The sequence below is a fragment of the Seriola aureovittata genome, chromosome 11 (assembly GCF_021018895.1).
Source record: "Seriola aureovittata isolate HTS-2021-v1 ecotype China chromosome 11, ASM2101889v1, whole genome shotgun sequence".
Taxonomy (NCBI): Eukaryota; Metazoa; Chordata; class Actinopteri; order Carangiformes; family Carangidae; genus Seriola; species Seriola aureovittata.
Genome location: NC_079374.1, coordinates 13167133 through 13194946, shown reverse-complemented (window position 1 = coordinate 13194946; position 27814 = coordinate 13167133). Strand labels below are relative to the sequence as shown.

The following is a 27814-nucleotide window of genomic DNA, read 5'->3' as shown; positions in this document are numbered from 1 at the left end:
TTGGCACATGGTCCATCATCGGTGAACAGCCGGCAACAGTGTGGCAGCAGGGCTGATAAGTGATTCATATGGAGGATGATAGCCGTGGTCCAGGTGGATTTCACACTGCAACACTTTACTGGACCCCTTAGTCAATATGTTTTAACCCAGCTGTTTTAAATGTGGAAGATGTAGACGGCACGGTCCTTCATACAAACTGTAATTTCTTTCTTAAGCGATTAAAAGGACACTTCTACAATGTAGGGGCTTTTAACAAAGTTGAATTTCCAATATGGTAGGAGAGGTTGTTGTTGTTGAGCGGATTGTTGTCATGTCCCCGCAGTGCCTGTAGTGGTGCTGTGAGGAGTCTGCTGTGGATCCAACAAAAATCCTCAGCAGCCTACCTACTGCTTGTAATTTGCTCTGGATAGCCTATATTTACATGCATCCTTATTTCAAGATACACCGAGCTCGATGAAGATCACTGTTACTATCCTATCTCGACTATCGATGCACAAATAGCCTAGCTGATTCTAATAGACATTTCGGCCGTCTATCTGGAGCGAATACCTTACACAGCCCATACCAATTCAAGGTAAGCGAAATCGTATACAGCCTCGGCCTCGATTTCAGAGTGTACCTTTTCGCAGAGGCTTCAGTCGGCCAGGCGCTCTACTGGAGGCCGCTGTGCCATCGAAGCTAAGAGGCCTCTCATTTATGAGTCATTTATTTTATATCCTGTGATCTGACCAAATGACGCAGTGCCTTAAGAGTTTATGTGGAGTTACACAATATTGGCAGTTATAAGTCTTGTAGCCGTCTAATGTTACATTATGTGGCTATATTTCATATCGATTATTACCGAGGCCTTCGATGACAGGCCTTAAGCCTCGTATGTAGACCCTTTGTTTGGAAGTATTTTGCCAGAAATGTATTATGTTTGTTTACATTAATATCCCACGACTAAGGCCGACCATTTATTGCTTGAATTTTATGATTACGCTTACTTTTTCTAAATAAAACTAAACTGAAAATAGACCTTTATAGTGTTACTGTTTGCTTATGTTTCCGTTTCCTGGTTAGCTACCGCCTACTAATTTGTGTTTTTAGCTTTGGTAGCGTTTTAGCTAACTAGCAAATTTGACTTTTGGTGTCTGGTCTTTGTCAATAACATGTAATTTCTGCCTAAAGAAGGGTACAGTTGGGTCTTATGAATTAAGATACGGGTGTATATCAAACGTAGATGCGTTTATAATTTCATATTATAAAGTTTAACATCTGTCTATCGGCTCCAAGCTAATGCTGGCAAGCTAGCTCCCTGAATTCAACTAGTAGTTACGTTAGCTAAAGGTAGTCACCGTTTGCTTTCTGTCCGGTTCTCTGTATTTAACTGTAGTTGTTAGAAAAAGTTGACCAGGCTGATATAAATGACTCTTAGCCAACCTGCCCTTGTGTGTCCAGCATGTTCTTCAGTGGTCAGAACCGTAGCTCTGTCAGACCGAACTTGAGAACAAATTATTAAAGTTGAAGGCATCAGCTAAGCTACTGCTGAAGCTGGGCAGCTAAGACTACAATTACCATTACAGTGGATTGTGTTATACCAGTAACAGCCTGTTTGAATGCTTGTTTATTATGAAGCATTACACTTCTAAAATAGCAGCGTATGTGTTTCTTGTTTAGACGAGCCATATAATAGACATTTTTACATGGAGTTACTGAAGTGTTCTGCTAGTCTTGTAATGATGCCTACATACTAGTGACTTTTAGTTTTTAAACTTTGTCTGACAGATTGCTGGCATGCATGATACTGTTTTACCACCATCATATTATCTTGTAAGTGCTTGCTGTAAGGATAATTGAATGGTGTGTGGAATAAAAACACATACTCTCTGTCTACCAGCTGTGTCTCACTGAGAGATTCTGTCACTTAAAATTATAACTTGTGTAAGCAGCTAGTTGAAGACAATAATGTATTTAAATTTATGTACAATATTGTTATTCACAGCATTTACTCACACAGTAGTTCAATGAACAAGCAACGATGAATTAAATTAGTCACAAATATTGGAATGTCATTGAAGTTTTGACTTGACAGTAAAAATATTTATGTAGCAAACATTACTTCCTCCTGAGTATTTATTTTTACTAATTGCCTAGTAAACAGTTGTAGAGGTGATGATTTACTTGCCCCTTTGCTGTGCATGTGCATGCATGGTTTCCTCTTTAGTATGAAGTGCTAGTGATGTAATTCATGGTTTTTCCTGACTTTATCCCATCAGCTGATGTTGTCAAGGACACGAGTCACGTGATGTATGAAGGCAAACACATACACTTCTCAGAGGTGGACAATAAGCCATTGTGCTCATACAGCCCAAAGCTCTGCAAGCAGCGCAGACTAAATGGCTATGCTTTCTGTATCCGGCACGTTCTGGAGGACAAGACAGCCCCCTTCAAGCAATGTGAATATGTGGCTAAGTACAACAGCCAGCGATGTACCAACCCCATTCCCAAGTCAGAGGACCGCAGGTGTGTATGATTGTGTACATGTGTGGCAGATTCCACTATGCTGTGCAGAAAGAATATGTCACAAGTGTGCACATTGTGCTGAGGATGTGTTCTTGTTTTCTAGGTACTGTAACAGTCACCTGCAGGTTCTCGGCTTTATCCCCAAGAAGGAACGGAAAAAGAAACACGATGCTTTGGAGGACATGCGTTCACGGGCTCACCTGGAGTCAGTGGCACTTAACATAACTGTGCCCTCTCTTGCTCTGAAAGCTCCCAATGGTCTAGATGAACTTCCACCATCTCCCCCCTGTACACGTCTGTTACCCCTCCCTGATGGGGAACTCCTGGACCCTTTTGCCTTTTATGAGGATGACACAGATGGGGAGGAGGTGGGTACTCCTCGGAAGGGTAATGCCATCAAGAAGAAATTACAGAGTCGGCTGGTGCTCAACCAGAAACTCTGCCATGACACGGACCTCTTCCAGCCACCTCCTGAGCACTTTAGTCCCTCTCCTGTCCCCCGTGTCCACCCCTCCTCACCGCTTAACACTCATCTCCCTCGGCAGCCGTCAGGTCTTCTCCAGCCGCCCCAGCACTCCAGCGTGACTTCCTTCATCTTCCCAGGACAGCAGCAGGGTTTATTATGCAATCCACCACCACCTCAGACGGTCAACTTTCTGCCTCCAGGGATGCCTGCTAATGCAGCACCCAGTCCAGTGCAACCTTCTGGGCCGTCACTCAGCAGGAAAATGCCTTTCACTGCTACTCACTTGCCTGTCAGTTGCAAGGACAGTGGCAGTAACAATCAGCGGCATGTGGTTGTCATGCGCCCCACTGCCTTCTCACCTTCTGCCAGCTGTTTGGCCAGGTTGCAACATCTTGTGCAGCTCTGTGCCAAGAGACACCGGGAGCATGGAGACCTCTTTCCACATCTAGGTACTTAATTTAAATGTATTTACCACCAGTTTTCAAACTCACTCTGTTCTCTCACACTAAATTAATGTGTAAGATACTTCAGATAAACTGTAGTTAACGAGAAATTAACCTGCTGAAATGGATGAGCTGCTCTAACAAGTTCCCTTTCAGGATTGGACTGGTCAGAAGATAGTGCTGATGATGATGATGATGATGATGAAGAGGAGGCAGAGAGATTTGTTCCTTTTCAGACCTCTTGGAGACCACAGAATGGGTTGGTATCCAGGTACTTATCCTAGTACTTTACCTTACTGCCTGAATTTGGACCTGACATTTTCTGTCATGACTTCTTCTGTTTCCCGAATAGGTTGGAAGACGACTGCGGTTCCTCTCGGAGAACACGGCTTCTTAGGCTTTGCTCGTACCTCCAGGAGAAATACAAGCACATGTGCAGGCAGGAGAGAGCGAGTATCCGCCAAAAGAGATACCGCTATGCCTTCCGCAAAGCCTTGTTGCACGCTGCCAGTAACAACCCAGACTGCGCTGGGCAGCTGATCCAGGACGTCGGTGGTGCCTCTCGAAGCTCTTCAAGGTATTCTCACATATGTGATGTTTGTCAGTTTTGTTTATCTCTCTATGAAGACAGTAAGATTAAAACACATGTATAAATAGATAGCAGCTTGGTTAAGACAGTCACAAACCTTCCATCAACAATGACTGTTTTCTAGTCTTTTTTTTATTCTTTATTTAAAAAGTAAAACGTGACAAGTGCAGAGTGATGTCAGTTTTGCTGCTGTTTGCTCAGTCCTGTGGCTGTATGTCTTTACAGTGTGGCTCCAGCAAAGCAGCAGACCACAGATACAGGGACCTGCACTGGCAGCACAAAGGGCCAGGCCTGCAGCAACAGAGCTCTGCCCTTCACTCAACACTGCTTTCAGCGTATCCTTTCCATCACTTCACTGATTGTACAGCTGGTCGCGAGAAGTGCATCACAGTGACTGTGTATAATTTATACAGTGTTGTACAAAGTTTTTCATAAATCACATACTGTGATGTACAATATCCCTGCGTGATGGAGTATCACGATCACATGCCCTCTCTCCTGTATATGTGTTATTTCCTTTATTGTTCTCTGTAGACATTCTGTTGAATCGTTCCCAGCAGCTCTTTGCTAGTTGCACAGCCAAATTTGCAGATGGTCAGCAGTGCTCCATCCCTGTGTTTGATATCACGCACCAGACGCCCCTGTGTGAAGAGCATGCCAAAAAGATGGTGAGTTCGGTGTTTAAGAGACGAGTTCAACATTTTGGGAAATGCACGTTCAAGTTCAAAGTGCAGATGTACATTCAAACGTAAGGAAATTGATTTGCCACGGCTCTCCCTCAGCCCTTGAACTGTAAGGAAATAAGAAATCAATAACAGAACAGCAGGTTATAATAAATAGATAAATAATCAATCATATATAACAGAATGGTAAAATAAATTAATCAATCAGTAATCAGTAGTTAACTAGTAGTCATCTGGAGTTAAAGTGCACACGGTTCATTATTCTAACCGCCTGCGGATAGAAACTGTCTTTAAGGCGTCTGGTCCAGGCTCTAACACTCTGTAGCCATTTCCCTGATGGAAGGAGGGAGAACAAGTCTTGTGCCGGGTGTCCAGTGTCCTCCATGATGCTTTGTGCCTTCCCTCTGCAATGGTTGATGTAAATATCCTGGATCTATGGCAGTGGGGTTCATATGATTTTTGATGCCAATTTTACTGTCCTTAGTTGTTTGTGGTCCTGTTCAGTAAGGTTGCCAAACAATACTGGTATGCCTTCAGTAAGGATGCTCTCTATGGTAGTCTGGTAAAAGTAACCTAGGGTTTTTTTTAGACATTACGTCATTTTTAAGCGACCGCAGAAAGTAAAGTCTCTGTTGCACCTTCTTAATGACGAAGTTAGTATTAAGGGAGAGGGAGTCTGTAATCTGAATGCCTAAAAATCTAAGTATCATTGATGTAAACTGGGGGTTTAACAGAAGTGGATGCCAATCAACAGTTACAACCTTAATATTAGTAGTACGTATTTGCTTTCTCACTGAGAGTTAGTTAAGGGGATTGATACACTCAGTTAACTTAGCTTAGCATTAAGCCTGGAAACGTGGAAACAAATAGCCTGACTGTGTCCAAAGGTAACAAAATCTATCCACCAGCACTGGTGAAGCTCACTAATTAACAAGTTGTGTTTTTGTTTTCAGTCATCCAGCAAACAAGTAGAGACTCCAGGAATCTCCTGTGATCTGTAGTTTTTTTTACACATTGTTTTTTTTGTTCAGCTTGAACAAACTATATACAGTGAGTTTTAGAGATGCTGGTATATGAATTTTAAGCTAAGCTAACGGGATGCTGTTTAAAGCTAACACTACTTATTTACTGCACAGTCATGAGAATGGTATTAATCTCCTCATCTAATTCTTGGTAAGTAAGCAAATAAGTGTATTTCCCAACATGTTGAACGCTTCCTTTAATGTTCTCTTATTGTTGGTGACAGTTAGATTTCATATGGGTTTAGGTTATGATGACTCAGTGTTCCTGTATACGTTCCACACAGGATAACTTCCTGCGTGGGGATGGAAACCGACGAGTGCAGCACCAGCAGCAGCAACAGCGAAAGCCACGTAAAAAGACCAAACCACCGGCGCTCACCAAAAAACACAAGAAGAAGAGAAGGAGAGGGCCACGGAGGCCTCAGAAACCCATCCCTCCAGCGTTGCCACAGGGGAACCTGGGAATGCCTTCTACAAGTCTAGCAATGCCTTCACAGGCTAGCATCAGGTGCGCTACACCTGCTGTCTCTACTCTGTTGAGTTAAAAATTTAATGTGTGGAGATCCATAGTCAAGGACAACACCCTCACTCACAGGATAATGTTACACATGTGTGAACAGCCCCTTCACTACAGTGCCTTATTGTATTACTTTTCTTAAGGTTTTTGATCATCTCTTTTTTGTTGCAGGAGCCCTTCAACTCCAGACCTAAGTACAGAGGAGCTTCCTGACGATATCACCAATGAAATGGCAGACATTCCAAATGACCTTGAGCTAAACCAGGAGGATTTTTCTGATGTGTTACCCCGACTACCTGATGACCTGCAGGACTTTGACTTGTTTGAAGGTTCTCTTACAGCTTCTTGTGCACCACTTTATGTGAACAATAACAAAATCCCTTTAGTCTGTGATTTTATAATGATAAGTGTGTGTGTGTGTGTGCGTGTGTGTGCGTGTGTGTGTGTGTGTGTGTGCCTGCGTGTGTGCCTGCGTGTGTGTGCGTGTGTGTGTGTGCGTGTGCGTGCGTGTGTGTGCGTGTAGGTAAGAATGGAGAGCTCCTGCCCACCACAGAGGAGGCTGAGGAACTGGTGCGTGCACTGCAAGCTATGGGGTCCTACCCAGACTCCTTGGTGTGCCTGACCTCCATGGGAGACCTGGCCCCATCTGAAGGAGTGGACCACAGAGCCATGACTGTGTTCCCTGGTCCAGTCCAGCCAGGGACCATGGGGGATCTGCTCAGCAGCCGCATCCCCACAGAGAACTTCACCAGCCTTGAGCTGGAGGACAATATACTGCAATCCACTGGGGGACACTTTCCCCCTTCACCGCCATCTCAGCCCACTAACCAGCCCCCAACTTCATGCTCCAACCTGACCTCATCTTCTTCTACAGTAGCCCCCTCCACCACCTCCCTGCTCACTCAGACCTCCATTACAGAGCGAACGTTTTCCCGGACGCACACATCTCATGTGCTGGCCAAGTCGGACGCACCCACATCATCTCCCCAAGGCAGCCACTACAGCAGTGAGCATGTGCCATCCCCATACAGTGACCACATATCTTCTCCCCATGCCAGCTCCTTCCAGTCTGACACCCCTCTGCTGCTGGAGGTCCCTCTCAGCGGGGTACCAGGACCCCCACGCTCGTCATGGAATAATCTCCCTCTCCCCATCACCGACCCCACGCAGTTTGGCAATCTCATAGGATCGGAAAGTCATCTCATATCCACTTCCCTGTCCACTCCCCCAGCCACCACCCACTCTGTGACGCTGCAGCCTATGGCTGCCCTTTCAGCGATGCCTCAGAGCGGCTTGACAGGTTTAACAACTCCCCCTGCCCCCTCGTCCTCCCTCCCATCCTCCTCACATGATCTTCTGACCTCCACACAGCCCAAGCAACAGCTCCCTCAGTTCAGCGCGGCCTTTGGCCATCAATTGGCCTCCCACAGTGGCATCCCGAAAGACGTGCAGCCCAGCCACAGCTCCACAGCACCCCCCGCTGGCTTCTCCATAGTTAGTGCCACTGCTGCAAGTGCCAACAGCGCCACACCACCCTTCACGCAAAGTAAATGAGAGCAGGCGGCCTGCAGCGGCTGCATGATGGTCTGTGGACTCGCAGTCACTTACAATCCAGTCGACTGGCTTCTGATTGACCACCCCACTTCATCTGCTACATGTGTGCAATGTGGTAATAGTGCACTATTTGATAATGAATTTGCACAAACTCAGATTTTCCTCAATATTTTCTATTTTGTTCTTTAATCCTGTAGCCAGACTCTGGGATTTTAAGTCAGTGTGAGCCCACTTGTTTGATGCCTTGTGGTTTCGTCAGCAGGGGGTTACAGTCAAATCTTTCAGATTTTGTGATGAAAGAATCGGGTGAAAATTGGCGGAAGGACCTTAGCAGAGATTATCTGTGTCACAGTGCTCAGAATTCATAGAAGCCTCAATCAGTGGTCGGTTTTGTTTGCTTTGCCAGTTAAAGTCCTGTCTTAAAATGATCAACTGTACCCTGCCTTGCTCAGATGGCCATTGCATTTAAAAAAAAAAAAAAAAAAATATTCCACCTTTTTCATACACTGCTTCTGTCACGCCCTGAAAAACGAGAGTACAAGTTGTGATATTTGTGACCCATTATGTTTCAAGCTATTTAACTGTTATCATGATATAGAATCTTACTGAGTCAGATTTCACAGTCATACGAATTTACCAAAATACTTTTAAAACAGCTGTTTTTATATTGTGTATACTATATATGTGCTCATTTATTTGTTTGCTCAGACGTCAAAATCTCTGACCTCACCATTGGTTGTGGGACTCTGAGTGGCCTAGTAGACACTTGAAGGTAAATATAGTTTCTTAAAGCAATAAACACATTAACATAACTCTAGCATTTAAGATATTTTATTGGTCTCATTACATGTAGCTTCACTTGCTGAATCAAGGCTGGATCAGGAATATACTTTGGCTTCTATAACTGTTGTAAACTCTGTATTTATACAACAGTTTCACTCAACACTAGAGCGAACAGAAACCAGTGATCAGGTCAACCTGACTTCTTGTCTCGGGTCATACTGAGTGGATTTGTGAGGCTAATAAATGAGTTTCAGTGTTATAGTAATGGTGATGATGGAGTAATCCAGGGACTTTAAGTGTCTACTCTCAAAGGTGCTCTCTGGTCCACATGTACAATGGTCTTTAGTGACTTGCATGGAAACCCACTATAAGACGTTAAGGCCGCACTACCCTGAAAAGGTTTAGGCAGTGAACTGGCACTGGAAATGAATACTTTACTCATTAGCTAGGTGTAATGTGATGGTATAAACTGGTGTGTTGAGCACATCTGAGGTAAAGCACTGTCTGTTTTACTCAGTTATAAAGTGATTTTAAGAGAAATGATGCAAACCTGGGGCCTGGATTTGATTTTAGAAAAATGAGGACTGTCTGTTAATGACTCATACAGCAGTAAAACCATGGCTTTTGATAGATATTATATTAGACATTTGACAGATCTGTCATACATTGTTGAGTATTAGGTATATAGAGTAGCAGTCTCTATCTTGGGGTTTGTTGGTGAATTGTTGAGTAGCAATGGATTGAAATTGTTTTTTGCGATGTATTCAGTGGAACCTGTGTCTTGTAGAATGAATCTCTCGTATTTAATGGCTATCAAAATGGTTGTAAGTTCTGTTTGAAGTTGGAGGGATCAATGTTTGTATGCTATGTATGCTTTCATTTTGTTTTTAATAATATTCTGATGGAGAATATTTTTTGATAGCTATTAAACACCAGGAAGAAGTCTGAGATCGCATGGGCCAATGACCTTTTGTGTAAGAGCATTATAATATCAATATTAGATTATGGTCATTGGCTCAATTGTCGGTGGTATGAAACATTGGAATATATGCATCGCCATTTCATTTCATTTTGTGGAGAAAAACTGATCAACATACAGTATGTTGCTTTTTCAACACAGATTTGCACAGGAGTGGATGAGGCCGAGGGTGTTTCACATGTCCCATGTCTGTCTTTGTTTTGTTTCGTTTTTTTGTGTTTTTTTTTTTTGCTCGGACGCTCATTAAATGAACAGCTGCCATCATTACCAGCTCTGAGCCTGCACCAGACCCCTTGTTTCCAGCTGTGAGAAGGCCCAGTTCTGTCTCTCCCTTCCAAAGAGAAAACACATTATGAAGTGTAAACCTGTAGCTTCACCAGAGACGACTGGGCTTCTCAGTGACTGCAGTGTTTGTCATAGTCAGGTTGGAAGAAAATGTTTGCAAGGCAATACTGCTGTATCCACATAGCATGAGATTAGTCGCTGCACCAGTTTACTCTCTCAACAACCACGTAGAACAAAATTAACAGGGCTCGTAGGTATATGTAACTGCTTGAATTCAGAGATGGCTGACAAATTCCTATACTCATTGAATGTACTGTATTACTGTTTTTAAAGATAGGATGAGCTAATCTAGTCACCTTTTGTTATTGGTCCTTGTTTAATTTGTCTAAGGTATTTTTTGTATACAAAGGTTTACATTTTTATGTATATTTTTCTTGTGTACAAATTATGTAATATGTGTACAAACACTGTATGTAATATCTGTATATAGTGTGAGAAATTTGATCTTTTGTTTTTGGATGTATAAATAAAACTTGCTGTGAGGTATTTGCTGACACAGTTTGATATGTTTTTTTGTTTTATTTTAGATGCTTAGAAATAATTTCCACTATGCGTGTTAGTGGTTACATGAAATCTACTTTTTAAATTTTAATTCACAGTCCCATCGTAATCCCAAAAATCCCCCTGGACTGTTAGATAAACGGCTGGCAACAGACATTTTAAAAAGGTCAAGAATCAACTGTTGAGCTAGGCTACAACATTTAGTTCCTCAATTACTGTTTCATTTACTTTTCGTATTACTTTTTCCCCAATTTTCTGACACTTTATATACTAAATTCAATTAATTGAGAAAATAACCAGAAGATTAATTCATAATAACATTTTTTACACAACAGTTAGTTCCGACCAAGTAGTTTGATTGGACGAGAGGCATTCCATGAGTGCTGATACGGAATGTAGCGTCACTCCCTCTCGTGTGATATTACTTAATTAGATGCAGCCCTGTAACACTGAGCCTCAGCCAACAAGTGCTCAGAGAAAAACAGAAATTTCACATGTCTACATTTCCATTACTTCCAACAAACTCCAAAAATATATAAATAAGGTTTGTATTGTAATGTGTATTCTTTGGTTTATTCACATGAAATTTAAAAGCCTTGTCTTAGCTTAATTTGAGTGTTCAATTTGTGTAGAATGTCAGGGGAAAAAGGTTGAACCCTTTTCTCAGTAATTAATATATTTAATCTCATATTTTTTAATTAACTTATGTATTTCAAAATCTATTATTGTCATGGGTTACTGTGCACAAGTTAACCTAAATTAAAAGCTAATACAGTAATGGCAGGAAGGGTGATATTTCCACTGTAGGTTGATAAATACACATGTTCTGAAATTTAAAAAAATAGGTAAGCAAATTTCAAATGAGGTCATGATAAGTTATACGACTTGGTAAAAAATAATGGCAAAACTGTTCATCGAATTTGTACTGGATTTTTTATTCTTTCCTTAATCATTTGACATCTTCCAATAAATCCAACAGCACTGGCCTGAATTAGCATACATGTATACTGGACTATGAACTGTCAGCAAAGTCACACAAAATGAAATGTACATTTTAAGTGATTGCCATCCAGTGTTTACTGAAACTTAAACACATCACAGAACCAAACTGTACTCCCTCTATTACATCTTCTGGGTTATAAAAATAGTTTAATAGAATATATGCCTACTTGTGCTAAGAAATGACTCCTGGCGATCACACTGCTTTATTGCCATAAAACACACAAGGGGGGGCGGTAGGGGGGTAAAACTGGTATAACTGCAACAATAATACTGTGGCCTTGTTAAGTACCATTTTTTAAAAAGCAAAAGAATTCTACAAAGTGCAACACATAAAAAGATAGGGTCATATTTGACCATGTACAAGGTGCAAATTGTATTGAATTTGTGTCTCTGTTTAGGGAGGGGGGCTTACATGGCACATTTCACAAGAGAGATTTGAAAGAAGAGCAAGAGAAGAAGAATTATTTTTCACAGCAAAGCATAAAAACACAAAGGAAAATATAGGATGAGTATGGAAATGATTGAGTCTGGTACCTTTTCTTGATTAGGTTTCTACTCATTTGACTTTTACTCATCCTGCTGTGTATTTCACCATAATTAGCGAGCAGGAAAGAAAACTTCAAATGTACATGGAGACAAACTGGAAAGAAATGTTCTGTTAAATGATAAAAATTAAACAGTTAAAAAAAATAATTTGATATTTTAGGAAAAACTTTTTTTGCTGGGAGGCAGATGAGAAGATCGAATCTACAGCCAGCAGCCAGTTAGCTTAGCACAAAGACCAGAAACAGGTGGAAACAGCTAGCCTGGCTCTGTCCAACAGCAACAAACTGCACCTACCAGCACCTATTTCTAGTCTTTGAGTAGTTGGCAGAAACCGGCAGAAACTATGAGAGGTTACTGGTCCCGGCCAAGAAACCACAAACCTAATGCAGACTGAAGCCTAATACTGCGTTCATGTCATGTCATTTAAACATTAGTTACGAGCAGCTCAGCTGGAAAAAATGTTCATCTTAGCCGTCAACTTGTAATCGTGAATTTCTGACAGCTACGATATCTCCCACTTGGTATTAATCTTTTCATCTAACTCTTCAGCAAGACAGTGAATAAATGTATGTCCCAAAATGTCAAACTGCTCCTTTAACTTGCCCTGTGCCATGTATTGCCCTGTGGCAAAAAAGAATATATCATCTGACCCCATAAGCTTTATCTCTCTTCTGAGAAGTAAAATGAGTTTTTGAAATGTTTTTGATCTTTTCTCATTTGTCTTTAGAAGTATTGCTGCATATGCATTTTAATGCCAGAGAGGGGAAAAAAAAAAAAGAGGAAATCATAACAAAAACATTTTAAGCTAACATTTTAAAGCTGAAACTATTCATCCCATTCATCACAAATACTCTAAGGCTGCTTCAACTGTTCAGGAATCAACATTCCTCCATTCCTGTATAAGTATGCTACAACGCATACTGCTCAGGCCAACCAATAGGCTTTATACTGTTTATACTTTTCATGCACATTCCTTTTAAACTACAGTCAGAAGTAGTAGCAGTGCCTCTGGTCTCTAAACACCTCCTGGCTTTATGTTAATATGTACATCTACTGTGTGAGAAGTCTATGTCTATATGCATTTATTGTACAACTGAAAAACATCTCACAAGTCCAAATGGAAAGATACAGCCAGGGAAATCTTACACTGCATGACCAACTCCAGAGTCCAAGCTATGAGACTTCAAATGGACTTTTTCATCCTTGATAGTATAGTGCATACCTGCAAAATACTGTAAGTCTCGTGCTACTGTTTTATGGCTACTTTGTTTATAGTAAAAGGCATTTATACTCGAAGTGCAATTAAAGCTGTCGATACGCTGAGGAGATATATAGTACCACTGCAGCTCCTAGGAAGACTAACAGAGTCCGCCGATTTATAAACTAGATAATGGCACTGCTCTGTTAATGGAATGAATGGACGAAACCTCAGTTTGTCTGATCATTCAAACACGCACGGAAAAAAGGGAATGAGGCAAAGTCCAACAATCCGACACAACTCGAGGCCTTGTGGAATCAGGGCTGCAAACAGAGCATCCAGTGTTTAAAACTGGTCGGGGCTTGAATGATCCAGCCACTTTTCTTTTTTTTTCCTTTTTTTTTCTCCTTTTTTTTTTTTTTTTACATTCTCCAACATTATTACAGCCATAGCATAGAGTGTGAAACCAAAAAGTTGAAAGAGAATTAAGAAAATATATAATAAATCAATAGTAAAACATGATAGAGGGCAGCCATTTTCATTCACTGGATGAGTACTTAAAGAGTTTTACAACTAGTGAAATCAAAGATCAATACACAAAAATAACAAGTACAAAGGCAAGGCAATCTCATTTATGGCCATTTTAGTCTCTCAAAATATTTACCTCACAACCATTATCTACAGTTTGCATTTGGCCATTTGTACACAGTGGTTCCATTACAAACGCTCCATTATTTTTTCATGAATCTGTAGAAATTAGCTTATTTACAAGTCTGTACAACCACCCTATAGAGCTCTCTCCATCTCCCAGAGGACCCAATCCACTTAAAGCAGGATACCTGAGTTTTCAATAGATGCTTCAACCCACTCGTCACTCTTCACCGCACGTTTCACAGGATATCTCGCACAGCCACACACACATGCACACAATTAATTAAGCAAGGAACTTTCTCCAAAAGGATGCTGAGCGTAAACCTTTGTGAAAAAGCCACAAACTCGCCAAAACCAAAAACTCAAGAGTCCTTGCAGAAAAGATAGCTAACACCACCCTTAAAATAAAACCATTGTGAGGGAGGTATTGAGAAGGGACATCTTACAGCAGGTGGCAGTCATGGAGGCAGCTGACTGGCTGGCCACTGACTGCCCTGAATAGGAGCCTCTGGTGGTGTATTAGCGTAGAAAAAGACATTAAGTAGGCCAGGATTTGCCTCAAGCAAATGAGTGATGGAGACCTTCCTGGGAGACTTCATCCTGGCTGTGGAGGTCAGAGGAAAAGATCTGACTGCTGCCACCAGGGTGGAAAATTAGAGCAGAAGTGGGTGTAGCTCCTCTCACTGAGTGGCAGCTGTATGTGGCACAGAAAACCTGACAAACAGAAAAAAGTTAATATTTACCTACTGAATAGACCACAGGTTAAAACAACACTAAACATATGTGGTCACACCAGTCACTGTGATACTTAAACTTCACTATTCCTATCCTTGCAATTACTGGGGGAAAACATATTAAGATTGTCTTGAGGGAGGCAGGATGTTTACCTTCTGTGCAGCGCCCTTTATTTTAAGAACTTGACAGACACAGTTTGTCAGGGTCAGGTCTACATGATCAGACCTGACTAAAACATGATCAATCTGAGCTGTAGTCAGCTAACCTTAGCTGTCCTTTCAACTGAAAGCCAACATTAGCATACTAGCATGCTTACAGTTAACATTCTAACATTTAGCATGTTGACAACTTGGTTTTGAGGGATAGTGTGATGAACTGCTTGTTATGAAGTGTTTGGCACTACACAAAATGTCATGGGGTCATAAGTTATTAAAAGTTTATCCTTTATGGGCAAAGAATATCTGTATAACTTTTTAGCCACACTGGTGACATGGCTCTACCACCACGTCCAAACTGAAGTATCTCAAAACCTACCGCACGGATTGCCACAAAATGTTGTCCAGACAAGGAACACTACTGACTTTAGTGATTCTCTGACTTTTCCACTAGCACCACCACAAAATTCACATTTGTGGTTCTGAATAAAATGTCTCAACAGCTATTGGACACATTACCATGAAATCTGGTTCAGACATTCATGTCCCCTCAGGATAAATTGCTCACTTTGGTGATCCTCTGACTTTAACTGTGGACTAAAGTGGTGGACTGATGGACCAACAGACTGTCAGATGGACAGTGCCATCCTTTGATGGCCTTGAAGATCCCATTAAATGGGCACTTGAACATTCTGGAAAAATGCCTATAAAACCTCATGCTGCACCAGTGTACGTGACTACACCAATACATTCATTACAAATGTTTGTACAATCCTGCAATCTGCAGTCTAGTGCATTTAAATTGAAGAGCTTTTCTCTCCATAACTAAGTCCACTGGTTTATGATCCCTCTGTCTCGCCTTAACAACTTATTTAAATGGGAACGAACTTTTGGAAATAATGATACAATTTCATGATTCTTCTCCAAGAACTAAATTTTAACTGTTTAATGGGATGTAAAAATATGAACTTCAATTACCTCTGAAGTCTCTGCACTAGTTCAGCCACCAGGGAATCACAGATGCCTGGGTGTGTTTCTTCTGCCAGGAAAATGGCCTCCCGTAGCTCCTCTGCAACCTCTGGCTTGCCATTACTTGTCTCTCCCTTTTCTTTCAGCTGTAACCATGACAGCTTTTAGATAACATTGTAATGCAATAATTTGCCTAAATATTATATTTGTGGAGTACTATGAAAAAAAACAAGACATTTAATTCTGGCTGACCAGCAAGGTACTTTACATTGCATTAAAATACATTACATTACAGTACATTTACTTTGACAGTTTTGTTTTAAATTATTATTATTATTACAATTTGGGAAATTTAGTAATGCCATTACCTCAGAAAACAATGGAGAAAAGATTGATGATAAGCTTTGTGACAAAGGCCTCTTTGGACTCTCCTGCACCTGAAAAAAAACATGATTTTAAGGTGAAAAGGGAAATCTGAAAGACCTCCAACACAGAAAACCTGTTGGCCTTGCCAACAAGAGATGCTCAACTACTCTTTTTTTTTTTCCTTTTACAATGGTGTATGGTCTAACCTGTTTCCTTTCAAGCTCAGCAGGCTGTGCTGCCCCATTCTGAACCTTTTTCAGGTCCTTCTCCCTGATGGTGTTGAAAATCCAGGGATCATTACCGGCGTCATTGCCTCCAGACGCTTGGTCATCTGGCTCCCTACAGTGACACATGATTTTAGGAATTTCATCAATGTCTGCAGAGTTGCTAGATTTTCCTTCAGGGTGTGAATTTGCCCTGTCTTGAGTCTCACTGAACCGGATGATGATGGTGCAGACAACTTACTCATCAGAGTCATCAGAATTGGACTCATCCCGAGATTGCTCCGATTTCCACCTCTTATATCTGTCGATCAGCTCTGTCAGATAGGATGTCTTTTTGGCATGCCTTACAATGTACTTATGTTTTAACAGTTCTTTGGCAGTTGGCCTCTAAGGAAAACACACAACACAAAGGTAACAGTAAACATTAAAATCATAGTTTTCTTTCTTTATGTTAAGTGCACTTTATTACTCATAATGATATGAACAAGAGTCCTTTAAACTTACAAAACTGGGCTCCTTATTTAAACAGGCTTCAACAAATTCTTTAAGTGGTTTACTGTAGTTTCCTTCCAGTGTTGGGGGGTTGTTCTTTGGGATGAGGAATAAAACCTTCATAGGATGAAGCTCAGAATGTGGGGGCTCTCCTTTAGCCAGCTCTATTGCTGTTATTCCTAATGACCAGATGTCTGCCTATAAAACAAAAGAAATTAGAGGAAATAAGAAGTGGACATAAATGAAAGCAAAAGAAAGATGCTTTTAATCAAAAGGAACAGAATCTAATATACTTATCCACAAATACATGCTCTGACACAATGCTGTGTGAAATGACATTTAAACTGGCTGACTTATGCTGCTCGAGTGTATCTAAGGCAACTGACAAGACGGTGACATAGTGGTTATGTTGACAAGCCACACTGACTCATTTTGTGGTTCACAAATATGTACACAGTCATTTCTGATCTAGACAACCCATCTTAAAAGGTTTTGTGACAAAAACAAGCACACAGTAGTCAACAGAGCACTGAAAGAAAGACAAAAGGTACAGATCATTTAGGAGCAATTTCACACAAAACTTTTCTGTTTGGAACCAAAACCAAACCAAGGAATGAAAATTAAGTGATTTCAGTTTCACATATTCTTTCTGCATCAGCAACTCCCTCTCACTCTGTCTGTAAAATGATTTTATACATCAGAAACATTAAATTTCCATCTCTAATCAAGTCCCAAGGGACAGCAGAACAGGGTTGACACACCTCAATATGCTGGTCTCAATGGGACGCAACAGTCTGACTTTGTGTGGCTGTTATATATTCCTCTGTGCACTGTCACTGGACTCTTTGTCCTTTTTCTCTTTGTATTAGTGTGGCTGGAGCCACGCTGGCCTACAGGTCAAATATCCCAACAGAGAAGCTCCCACCACTCCACTGTGTCCAGTCCAAGCCGCCCGATGTGGTAAACTGACAGTAACCTTTTCAAACCACGCTGACCACAAAGTGATCCAGCTGTCAGCCTCAAACACTTTAGTGTAATGCCTTTGTCAAACAGCACATCAACAATAAATTATTTTCTAGCACTAAACTTGACTGTAATACCAGGAGACGTAGGGACAATACTGACCTTTGAATCATAGGCAGATTGCTTTATGACTTCAGGTGCCATCCAGAAAGGTGTTCCAACAAATGTGTTCCTTTTTATCTGTGTGTCTGTCAACTGGCCGGCCACTCCAAAGTCTGCCAGCTTTACATCTCCTTGTTCTGACAGCAACACGTTGGCAGCTGAAAGTAAGAGAGTTTTTGAGAACATACAAGTGCTTAAATGAACATTCAGAATTTTAAAAAGATACAGACAATGACATGTCTCAGCCACTTCAGTAATATGGCTGTTCCCAGCTTATGGCAGTAAATGTGTTTCTAAAATTGAAGATCTGAATGAAAAACCTGATTATTTCCCCATGTAAATCATTAATCAGGTTTCAAAAAGCTTTTTAAGTGTTTTCATTTGCATCATAAAGATCCACGACAAGGACAGTGGCAAGACAACTCTGATTAGTAGACTTACACTCGTCTTTCTACAGGAACTAATAAACACAAAAGAAAAAGACTGCTGTATAAAGCTCCTGTCTGCACTGTGCTCACCACAGCAACATACAGCTTCAGTGTTATGAGTGTCAACACATAAAATGGCCTCCTCTATAACCCAAGGTTATTTTTGATACTTTAAAAGAGAAACAGATCACACATTGCAACATTTACACACATAAATTACACAAAGGAGTGAAATGTGGACAAATTAAAGTGATCTGACTTGTGTTTGCATCTGATTACAGACAGTCCACTGAAAAGACAGGTTTACTATGATCTAAATAATCACAGATTTACTTTCTTTTAGAAAACAAAACACTGATGTCAGTGCACAATAAAATTATTTACAAGCCTGTGCTTAAAACAAGGTGACGGCATGTACTAATCTTACCTTTGATATCTCTGTGGATTTTCTTTTCAGAGTGCAGATACTCAAGTCCTTTGAGGATCTCTCTCAGGATTGTGGCAATCTGTGTTTCATCCAGCGCACCTGGTTCCAACTAGAACAGGGGATAAATTTGAGGATAAAAGGTGACTTTGAAAGACTGCACAGATTTTACATTGCCTTTTCACATTATAAAACAATAATAATGGTCTACAAATTAAACAGTCAAAGTTATCTTGAAATTGGTTATTTACTATATTTTGATATAGACTTACCAAATCAAGGGCTGATCCTCCACCCAAATATTCCATAATAATCCATAACTTTGTACCCTGAAAGAAAATCAGCTAGTCAGTCTAGACAGTGTTCATAGATTCAGTAGGTATAACAACAGATTAATTAACAGTTTACACTCTCTTTGTCTACTTGTATATAAATAAGACAAAATAACTATAAATGAAACTTCACTGCTGACATGAGGAAAAGATTATGATAAATATTTTCATTTTTGGTTAAACCAATTTTATTAAATGCAATAGGCCAGGCTAATGTACTGCATGTTGAGTTGAGTCTGTTAGAGAAACAGATTACACAAGATAAAAAAGGAGTCAGTTTACTATTGATCTGTGACATAACTGACATAATTATCTATTCATCGACTGACACTCCCACGATTAATAATTAAATATTCTACTCATTACATTTATTTTTTTTTTTTATTATTTCACAGTATGACTTCTCTAGCAACTAAGACTACTACTCAACAATCAGACACATGTAATTATATTTAATAATCAAAGTAGATTTGTTAGAAAATTCAATCTAATGACAAATAAAATTGTCACTGCCAAATTTTTTTGAAGGAAAACAGAGGTAAAAACAATATTATATAATCAGTCTCTAACCAGAAAAATAACATTCCAGATAAATAAAAGTCAGATTATCAGTAGACAGTGTACTGTTGTAACATCCTCAAAATATTTGATCATACATTATGGAAAAGACGTTTAAAAAGTAACGACACACCTTTTCTAGACTGACTTTGGTTGTAGTGAATCCTGTACTTGTCTGAAACACCAAATATTTCTCAGCTGTCTAAGTCAATTGTGCTCAGAAGCCTTGGCTAACACCTGTTTCCTGCACAAGTGCAATATTTTAATATGAATAAACGAAATATTATCTGTGAAAGTAGTTCAGCCAGAGTGTCACTACAACTCTAGATCGATGAACTAGTGTGCTGCGACTTCCAAGTGCACAGTCTCCTTAAGATGTCAAACTTCTGTCTCTGTCTCCGCTGCAGCTGCTGCTCATACAACAGCAGTTGTTTCTTTAAGCTAAGTAACTTCTCTTCATTCCCACTTTTTGATTACTTTAAAATTTCTTTTGCAGAGAACGGTACAATACAAAACAGAGCACTGGTATCAAAACAAAATCTATACACATTTATTCTTAACATTTTGTTTCATAGTTAGCGTATGTTACAAAATGTAAAGAGTTTGTATGAAGATGATTTATGCTAACAAACAAACGGTAATGTCTGTTTTTGGCTTTAGTAAAAATGTATGTTAATATTAATGGATTTTGTCACTCTGATGATTATTCTTTCTCTTACATCTATTTGGGGGATACTAATGCACTAAGCTTTGGAACTACACTACAATACTTTGGGTGATGTATAATGTTCCTATGGATTCAATGAGGTGCGTTACGGGCTAAAACATAAGCCTATATTCGTAATATTTCATCAAACTGGCACCAATAAAAGTACGCCAGATCAGCTGTTAGCAGGTTCCGCTTGCAATGTACCCATTAATGTACAAACAATACATTCAATACAAAGTGTTGAATAGGTCCTGTCTGGAAAAAATCCTCTAGCACTCACTTACTGATGCATTTTCTGTTTCCAGCAGCAGTACCAGTGGTTTGTTTGGAATGAATGAAACTCCCATTAACATGATCAATGGTTACTGACCAGAAAAGAAAAAAACTAAGCTAAATCGACACAAAATCTATTTTAAAAAACTCTAGTACAAACTCGACAACTACCAATGTGTATTACATTTTTTTTTTAATACACACATGTAAATACATACATACACACAGCACAAATAAGCTTTAATTCTTTCTTTCAGTCAGCAGGATAACTGGAGCTAATGGACCACCACGTCTCTCCTTACTGCTGCTAAGTACCATCGTAAATGCTGCGAGAGGCACTCTAAGCACCATCACATGTAGGGTGAAAATCTACTATAGTTACAAAATTTGTTTTGCAGCTGAGTGGTGCTGTCAATACAGCTCTCACAGATGACCAAAATGCCTTATTTTTTGTCCTGGGCTGGCTTGGGTTATATACAGAGCAGGTTGTGGGGGTTTTTAAAGTTTACATTCACAGCAGATGAATATCGCAGGAGCTGCATCCTTATAATGGTCATGCTGCACGTTTCTATGCATAAAAGGGGCTAGAATTCCTACACCATATATGCATGTGAACACCCTGATATTAAAGCTAAATGTCGGCACATGGATCTCCTAGTCATTCTTTTATTTTAAATCTAATCTTCTGGAGTACAGAGCAAAAGGAACAAAACATTGGCAATGTCCAAATACTCACACGTCTGCAATGTTAACCCATTTTGGTTGTTCTACAGCAATCTGTGCCATATTACACAGGCGATACTTGTTCCATTGCCCATATGCATTATTTATTGACCTACGTTGCACTCAATGCACACGCTTGCAGGAACACACTACTTACATATGTACTCAAGCATGGACTATTCACAAGGTTCAAGCTTACCTTAAGATAGGATCCAAAATATTTGGTGATAAATGGACTGTCACACTGGCTGAGAACTGTGATTTCTTGTTGAATGTCCTCTATTTCATCCTCTGCTTCCTCCAGATCAATAATTTTAATTGCCACAACTTTCTGAGTCCGATTGTCGATGCCTTTAAAAACTTCACCAAAAGAGCCTTTTCCTATTCTCTCCAGCTTGGTAAAAAGCTCCTCTGGGTCAGCTCTGAAATTCTGTGTGACAGAGAGATGGATGGAGAGAGAGAGAGAACAGAGTGCATTTAAAATAACGTAGAACCACAGGAAACTAACAGGCTAAATTCAGTTGCACACATACAAAACCACATTTAACTTAAAAGCAAGAGAGATAAATAATAGGTATTCAAACAGTCATAACAGAGGCACACAGCTCTACATATGAGCCCCAAGTAGAACTGATTTAAGAACTGTAAATGAACAGAAAGAAGGAATTTTAAATCTTGACCACAAAGCAAAGTTCTCCCTCTGCTAACACTATCTGTCAACATACATACAACATAATATGAACAAAGAGAAGATCTGGGTAGAGCTTCTATCAGGTGAGAGAGAGTGTGACTGTGTGACGGGATGGGACAGAGAGGAGGATGAAACTCTGAGTTTTGTCCAACCAACAGTCTAAAACTTGATATTCAATTTACTATCTTATATGACAAAGAATTGAAGCATATTTGAGAAGCTGGAAGAAGAAATTACATTTTTGCTTATAAATTTACTTAAAAGACTAATTGATTTAAAAAAAAAAATGTTCCCAGTTAGCTTTCTGCTGATCGACTACTCAATTAATTAAGTCCTTATCCTAGCTCCACTCCATCACTGCATGGTAAATGATAGTCTTTGGAACAACATTCCCTTAGTTTGTAATGTATGTTTTCTGTCATAAATGTATAGACTCATAGCCCAAGCTGAAATAAACTTTGGTGATATCATCAGGGTTATTTTCTCACACTTCAGAAAACTCCGCCACAGAAGACTTTATACAACTGTTTTCATGGGCTGAATGGTCCTAACCATGACTAATAAACTGCTGTTTATGTGAAAACCAATGGAAAAGAGAAAATAGCCTGCCTCACATTTTTATGGTTTCCCCTCAGTGTTTTGTAGTGTCTGCGGAGAAAGAAGTCTGTTTGGACAGGGTTGAGACAAATCTCTCTTCATTCCAGCATGGACAAAATGCAAATGTAAATCTGTGATATTACCATCAAAACTGCAACTGCTAGTTGAAATTTCTGTTTGAACCACCTCACGCTTCACTCTCTCACAATAAAGTATATTAATACAATTTAAACTGAGCATCTTGCATAACCACTGTTCAGTGTGGGATAAATCAAAACAACAAAAGTAAGGAATGATTGGTTTTAGTAAAGTCAATGCTGATCATTTTGATTATCTACACTCAAGCAATGTGTGAAATTCAAAACCAAAATGTACAACAGCAACAAACAACTCAGAACTTCATCTAATCCAAGATTTTCATTTATCCTTTGTTGACAAACAAACAAACCTTTACAAATTTTGTACTTCAGCCTTGATCTCTACAAGCAGCCTAACGTTTTAATCCTTTCAGACTAAACTCTGTGGCTTTGAGTAACACTTAAATCATGAGACAGTGTAACATAGACGTAACTAAGGCTTAATGAGCTCTCCCATAAAGGCTAAACAGGGACTCAAGGACTACACCTTGACTGATTGACTGAACTAAATGGCTTATTTCCCCATGGAGCACCAGAGAGGGAGTAATGGTCTTCAAGTTGGCCACTTCAATTTCCCTTCATGCATTGCAATCATTTGCCTAAACTGCCTGAGCAGTGTTTGCACTGCCATATTTTCCATGATAAAAGTAGTACAAAAATAAGTCTATACTGAAAAGGTTGCATTGTTTATTAAAGTATGTATATTTTTAAATTAATCAGAAAAATTAAAATGCAATTAAGTCTGATGCTTAATTTACCAGGTAACCCTGCCCTAGAAGGATGATCTGTTGGCTCATGCAGTATATTGCTTTAGAGTCCCTCCAGAGAATAGTTTCCTGTAAAAGCGCTAATGCGTGGTGGTCAAACCAATATGGAAGGGGAGATGAGCAGCTGTGATGAGCAGCTGTACTCTGAAAAACTGGCTGCTGAATTTGATAGCAAAGGGACTTTACATCAAAGACAAAGAGGCAGAGCGGTGCAGAATAAAGCAGAGTAGAAACAACACAACCAAAATACTATCATAACACTGGTGTGGTCAGTCATCCAGGTGAAAATTATAATGTCGAGGCTGACCTCTGTAAAAACAATGGGAAAAACAACAAGGGCACTGTGACCACAGACTACACATGATGGGAATGTACTTGCCATATACACAGTCAGCAGGTTTACTCCGACAACTAAAGCTCCCTGAACCTCGCTCTAAAAGCATGTGTTTGATGCTCTCCCATCTGCACTACACAACTGTGTAGTCTAGTGTCATCCACGCACCACACCCTCAGGGTTGAAGGCTCACTGCCAGTTCTCCAACTGCTAACACCCCTCTGCATGGTAACCTGTGGGTCCAGATCTACTGTTTCCCCTCTCAACCTGTATTAGTCTGTGCATGGGTTAATAAAGAATTCATAATTCAAGAAAAATAGCTATATTGTGTGCTATCAATGGAATATTCATGCATTTCTTGGTTATGTCACCCGAGGAGGTTGTCTTTTATGGACTGTAATGTGGCCTACTTTATACAAACTCTTCAACCAGGGCACGTGCTGACTGCAAGCTAGTGGCTGGTTAAAAAATAGTTAAACTTTGACATAAGACTATCCAGAAAAGAAAACAATCAAAAACAAACAAATAAACAAATAAAATAAAAAACAAACATTCTTCAAGCTATTATACCTTTAGCAGGCCATAAAAATGCAAGTATACTGAATTGCTAAACATTTTTGAACTAATGTCTGGGTCAAAACTAAAGCTGAAACCACAAGCCAATTAATCAATTAGTCAATCGAAAGATATTAAATCAGCAACTATTTTCTTCTGACAGTTAACTGAATATTTTAAGATTCTTCAGTGTTGATGGGAGAGAAAAACCAATACGATAACATTAGCGCTGAACTGAACCAATTGACTCATTGATTAGTGGATTGACAGATTATTAAATTACAACTATGTCAAAATCAATTAATGATACGATTAATTTAATGAGCATAAATTCCAAACATGCTCTGGTCCAAGCTTCTGAAATCTGAAGACTCGCTGCATTTCTTAATTTCATAAAACTGTAAATTGAAATTTTTTCCGGATTGTCTTGAGAAAATTAATAATTTAAAAGACATGAACTTTTTATGATGGGGATTCACTATTTTTTGACTTTTATAGACCTATAAAACTGCCACATTAATCAATATTGATTGTTTGACCCCATATGCTGCTGTAGTGTTTATCCTGAGATAATACATCAGTGGTTGCAGTTGCAGCTGTTAATTGACAACACCTTGGGCTTCACTATAACTCTTAATGTACCAAATAAATAACTGAGTAATCGACAAAATAATTGCCAAATTTATCAACATTAAAAAGATAAGCTTAGCTGCAACCCTAATCAAACTGAATAGGTGTACTATATTACAAATGATAACCAGGGCTCATGACATGATATATCAACAACTGAAGGAAGTAAAACACACAGTATACTGCATGTGGAGCATCAGTTCAGGTCTCAGAAATGATTAAAGCTGAAGCAATCAGTGAATTCACGTAGGTAAATTAATCAACTGGTTGATCAGAGAGAAAAAAGAAAATTGTAATTTTTCAAGCGTAAATGTGTGATGTTTCCATCCTCTCTTGTTGCTTTTCCTTGTTTTAAATTACAATAAACTGAATATCTTTTGCATTGTTGGTCACACAACACAGTAACGTGGATACATCAACTTTGATATAAAAAACTGTAATGGGTACTTTTACCCTATAATGGAGGCATGGATGTTTATAAATTAGGAGTGAGCTCGGTCATCAGAATACAGAGCATATTTATGATTTCATAGCCTTTTATTTAGTAACTTTACATTTCATAATAGAAAGACGAACAAGACAGCCAGCCTTCCCTATTGATAAATCAGATGGTATACAGTCATTCTGGACTTTGGTAAGTAAGTGCATTATTACTATAAAGCAAAGGTTGATAGTGGTAAACATGATGTTGATACATTGTTCCTGTAACGGTAGATAAAGTTATTTAGGGGCAGATACTTCAACTTCCATGCTAAAGATTAGAGGAAACGTGAAGTAAACTGTCGGTCACTTTTACCCAAATGAACTTGCCTCTGAAAGTTAGCTTTTAATGTGATAAAATAAAATATTTACCTGAATCCCCGGCAGTCCACTCTGAATAGGAGAGTGAGCCATGGCGTCAAATCGGCAAAGATGACGCCTTTCCTCGTCTTTTCTGCTTGCCTTATCAGAGGTCCTACGTTAGTTTCCTCACAGACCGTTTGCTTGGATGACCTGATCCGTATTGCAAGCTGGTTAATGTACCAAACGGAGATGTCGCTTGGTTTTAAAAGAAACTAGCTCGACTTGTCGGCTTGTACTTCGAGCTGCCTGCCCTCTCCACACTCGCCTTCCGCAGTTAGCTAAGGTTAGCTGGGCTAGCTACTTTAGCAGCTAGTTAGCAAACAGTTAGCTGAATAATTATATCTCCGGATGCGGTCTCTCAGCAAGTGGTTGGCAGTTTCCCGATGGTAAGGTAGACGTTTAGTCTGAAATAGTCGCACAAGGTAAATAGATGCACACTGTTATATAGTTGTATCGCTTGTTGTTCTATTCTCTCATCACTTTTCTCTGTCGCCCGGCGCCATCTTGGTTAATGTCATTTTCATTTTCCGGGGGCCCAATCGGAGGAGACCGTACACATACCGTCATTCGTAAACCAACACACGTCATTGAAGGGGGGGGGGGCGTTCACACAGGTGTTTCACATGTGGTCTGATGTAGAGGTGTCAAGGGTCCGTGCATTAACTACATTTCTTCTGCAGTTGTTCACGTTGTATAATGAAAAATGCTAGCTTGGGGGTTAATGTCTAACTTCATTGTCCTACTTGTACTGGTGCAAATGTATATTGACGTTTGTGAGCTCATTCTTCATTAGCCGATGCTGCTTAAACGCTGTTAACGCTTTGCGTATGTTATTGTCCCATTGAATGAAGACGTGCAATTCAATTCAGCATACCAAAGCGTCAGCTTGTTCCATTATCCAACTTGTACAAAGAAAATTGATCAATGAAGTCGAGAGCCGGAAACAGAGGCAGCTCGTCTTCAAAGTAAAGGTTGTGCGTTTTGAACAAATGTGCTGGTTGCAGCGGTCAATTCAAGGAAGAGCTGAGCTATATAAATAAAATAAAATGTCTAAATAATGGAATTAGTATAGAGTTTTACGATTCATGTATGTAGCTATTCATCAACTTATTAATTTGATTAAGGTTACTTAATCTTTGGTTGAACATTAAAGGCTATATATATATATATATATATATATATATATATATATATATATATAATATATATATATATATGCCTTACTATACTTTGAAGTTTTGACATTTTTATGCCTTTTTATAATATGACATTTTTTCACTTTTTATGCCTTATTATAATATAACGTTTTTTCACTTTTTATGCCTTACTATGACGTTTTTAGTACATTGTATGCCTTACTATACTATGACCTTCCTTTGACATTTTATGGTTTACCATCCTATGACACTTTTAGGACATTTTATGTTGTACTATATTATGACGTTTTTATGCCTTACTACACTATGAAGCTTTTTCACGTTTTTATGCCTTAATATACTATAATGTTTTTATGATATTTTATGCATTAGTATATTATGACGTTTTTTTGCCTTAGTAGTAAGACATTTTATGCCTTATATTCTATGATGTTTTTTCACGTTTTCATGCCTTACTATACTATGATATTTTTCGACCTTTTTATGCCTTACTATACTATGACATTTTATGATGTTTTTATGCCTTATTATACCATGAAGTTTTTTTATGACATTTTATTCCTTAATATACTATGCTTTTTTTTATTTTCATGCCATATTGTAATATGACGATTTTGTGACATCTCATGATTTACTATACTATGACGGTTTTAGCACATTTTATACCTTACCATATTATGACGTTTTCTTAAGTCCTTAAGTACTGAAACTACAAAAGATTTTGGACCATAAAAGGAAACGATGTATATATATATATATATATATATATATATATATATATATACTGTATATTTTTGATTTTACCA

The 27814-nt window shown here is 39.2% G+C and overlaps 2 protein-coding genes across 3 annotated transcripts; one reads left to right on the top strand and one right to left on the bottom strand.

Moving 5' to 3' along the window:
* Nucleotides 1-68: 68 nt before the first annotated feature.
* Nucleotides 69-10380, top strand: LOC130177293 (INO80 complex subunit D). 2 transcript variants are annotated; one of them, XM_056388888.1, is made up of 10 exons: nucleotides 69-574; nucleotides 2259-2505; nucleotides 2609-3420; nucleotides 3571-3673; nucleotides 3767-3991; nucleotides 4229-4338; nucleotides 4538-4671; nucleotides 5993-6216; nucleotides 6397-6554; nucleotides 6749-10380. In XM_056388888.1, exons 2-10 carry the CDS (start codon nucleotides 2288-2290, stop codon nucleotides 7777-7779), a joined length of 3015 nt encoding a protein of 1004 aa, XP_056244863.1. In that variant the 5' UTR covers nucleotides 69-574; nucleotides 2259-2287; the 3' UTR covers nucleotides 7780-10380. The 2 variants fall into 2 exon arrangements, with proteins under 2 accessions (XP_056244863.1, XP_056244862.1); XM_056388887.1 differs by having other exon boundaries at nucleotides 3571-3685.
* Nucleotides 10381-11301: 921 nt separating this feature from the next.
* stk24a (serine/threonine kinase 24a (STE20 homolog, yeast)) lies at nucleotides 11302-26386 on the bottom strand. Its single transcript, XM_056388897.1, has 11 exons — nucleotides 25861-26386; nucleotides 21497-21727; nucleotides 18975-19031; nucleotides 18706-18814; nucleotides 17851-18008; nucleotides 16738-16923; nucleotides 16475-16620; nucleotides 16216-16348; nucleotides 16012-16080; nucleotides 15653-15789; nucleotides 11302-14498 (listed from the first exon to the last, which is right to left on the bottom strand). Exons 1-11 carry the CDS (start codon nucleotides 25900-25902, stop codon nucleotides 14465-14467), a joined length of 1302 nt encoding a protein of 433 aa, XP_056244872.1. The 5' UTR covers nucleotides 25903-26386; the 3' UTR covers nucleotides 11302-14464.
* Nucleotides 26387-27814: the final 1428 nt, after the last annotated feature.

Excerpts from the sequence above, each read along its gene's own strand:
- stk24a (XM_056388897.1), bottom strand. The coding sequence starts at position 25,902 with ATGGCTCACTCTCCTATTCAGAGTGGACTGCCGGGGATTCAG. Across the intron at positions 16,621-16,737 it reads TAAATAAGGAGCCCAGTTTT|AGGCCAACTGCCAAAGAACT; the intron begins GTAAGTTTAAAG and ends TGTTTTCCTTAG. Across the intron at positions 16,349-16,474 it reads AATTCTGATGACTCTGATGA|GGAGCCAGATGACCAAGCGT; the intron begins GTAAGTTGTCTG and ends GTGTCACTGTAG.
- LOC130177293 (XM_056388887.1), top strand. The coding sequence starts at position 2,288 with ATGTATGAAGGCAAACACATACACTTCTCAGAGGTGGACAATAAGCCA. Across the intron at positions 2,506-2,608 it reads CCCAAGTCAGAGGACCGCAG|GTACTGTAACAGTCACCTGC; the intron begins GTGTGTATGATT and ends CTTGTTTTCTAG. Across the intron at positions 6,217-6,396 it reads CCTTCACAGGCTAGCATCAG|GAGCCCTTCAACTCCAGACC; the intron begins GTGCGCTACACC and ends TTTTTGTTGCAG.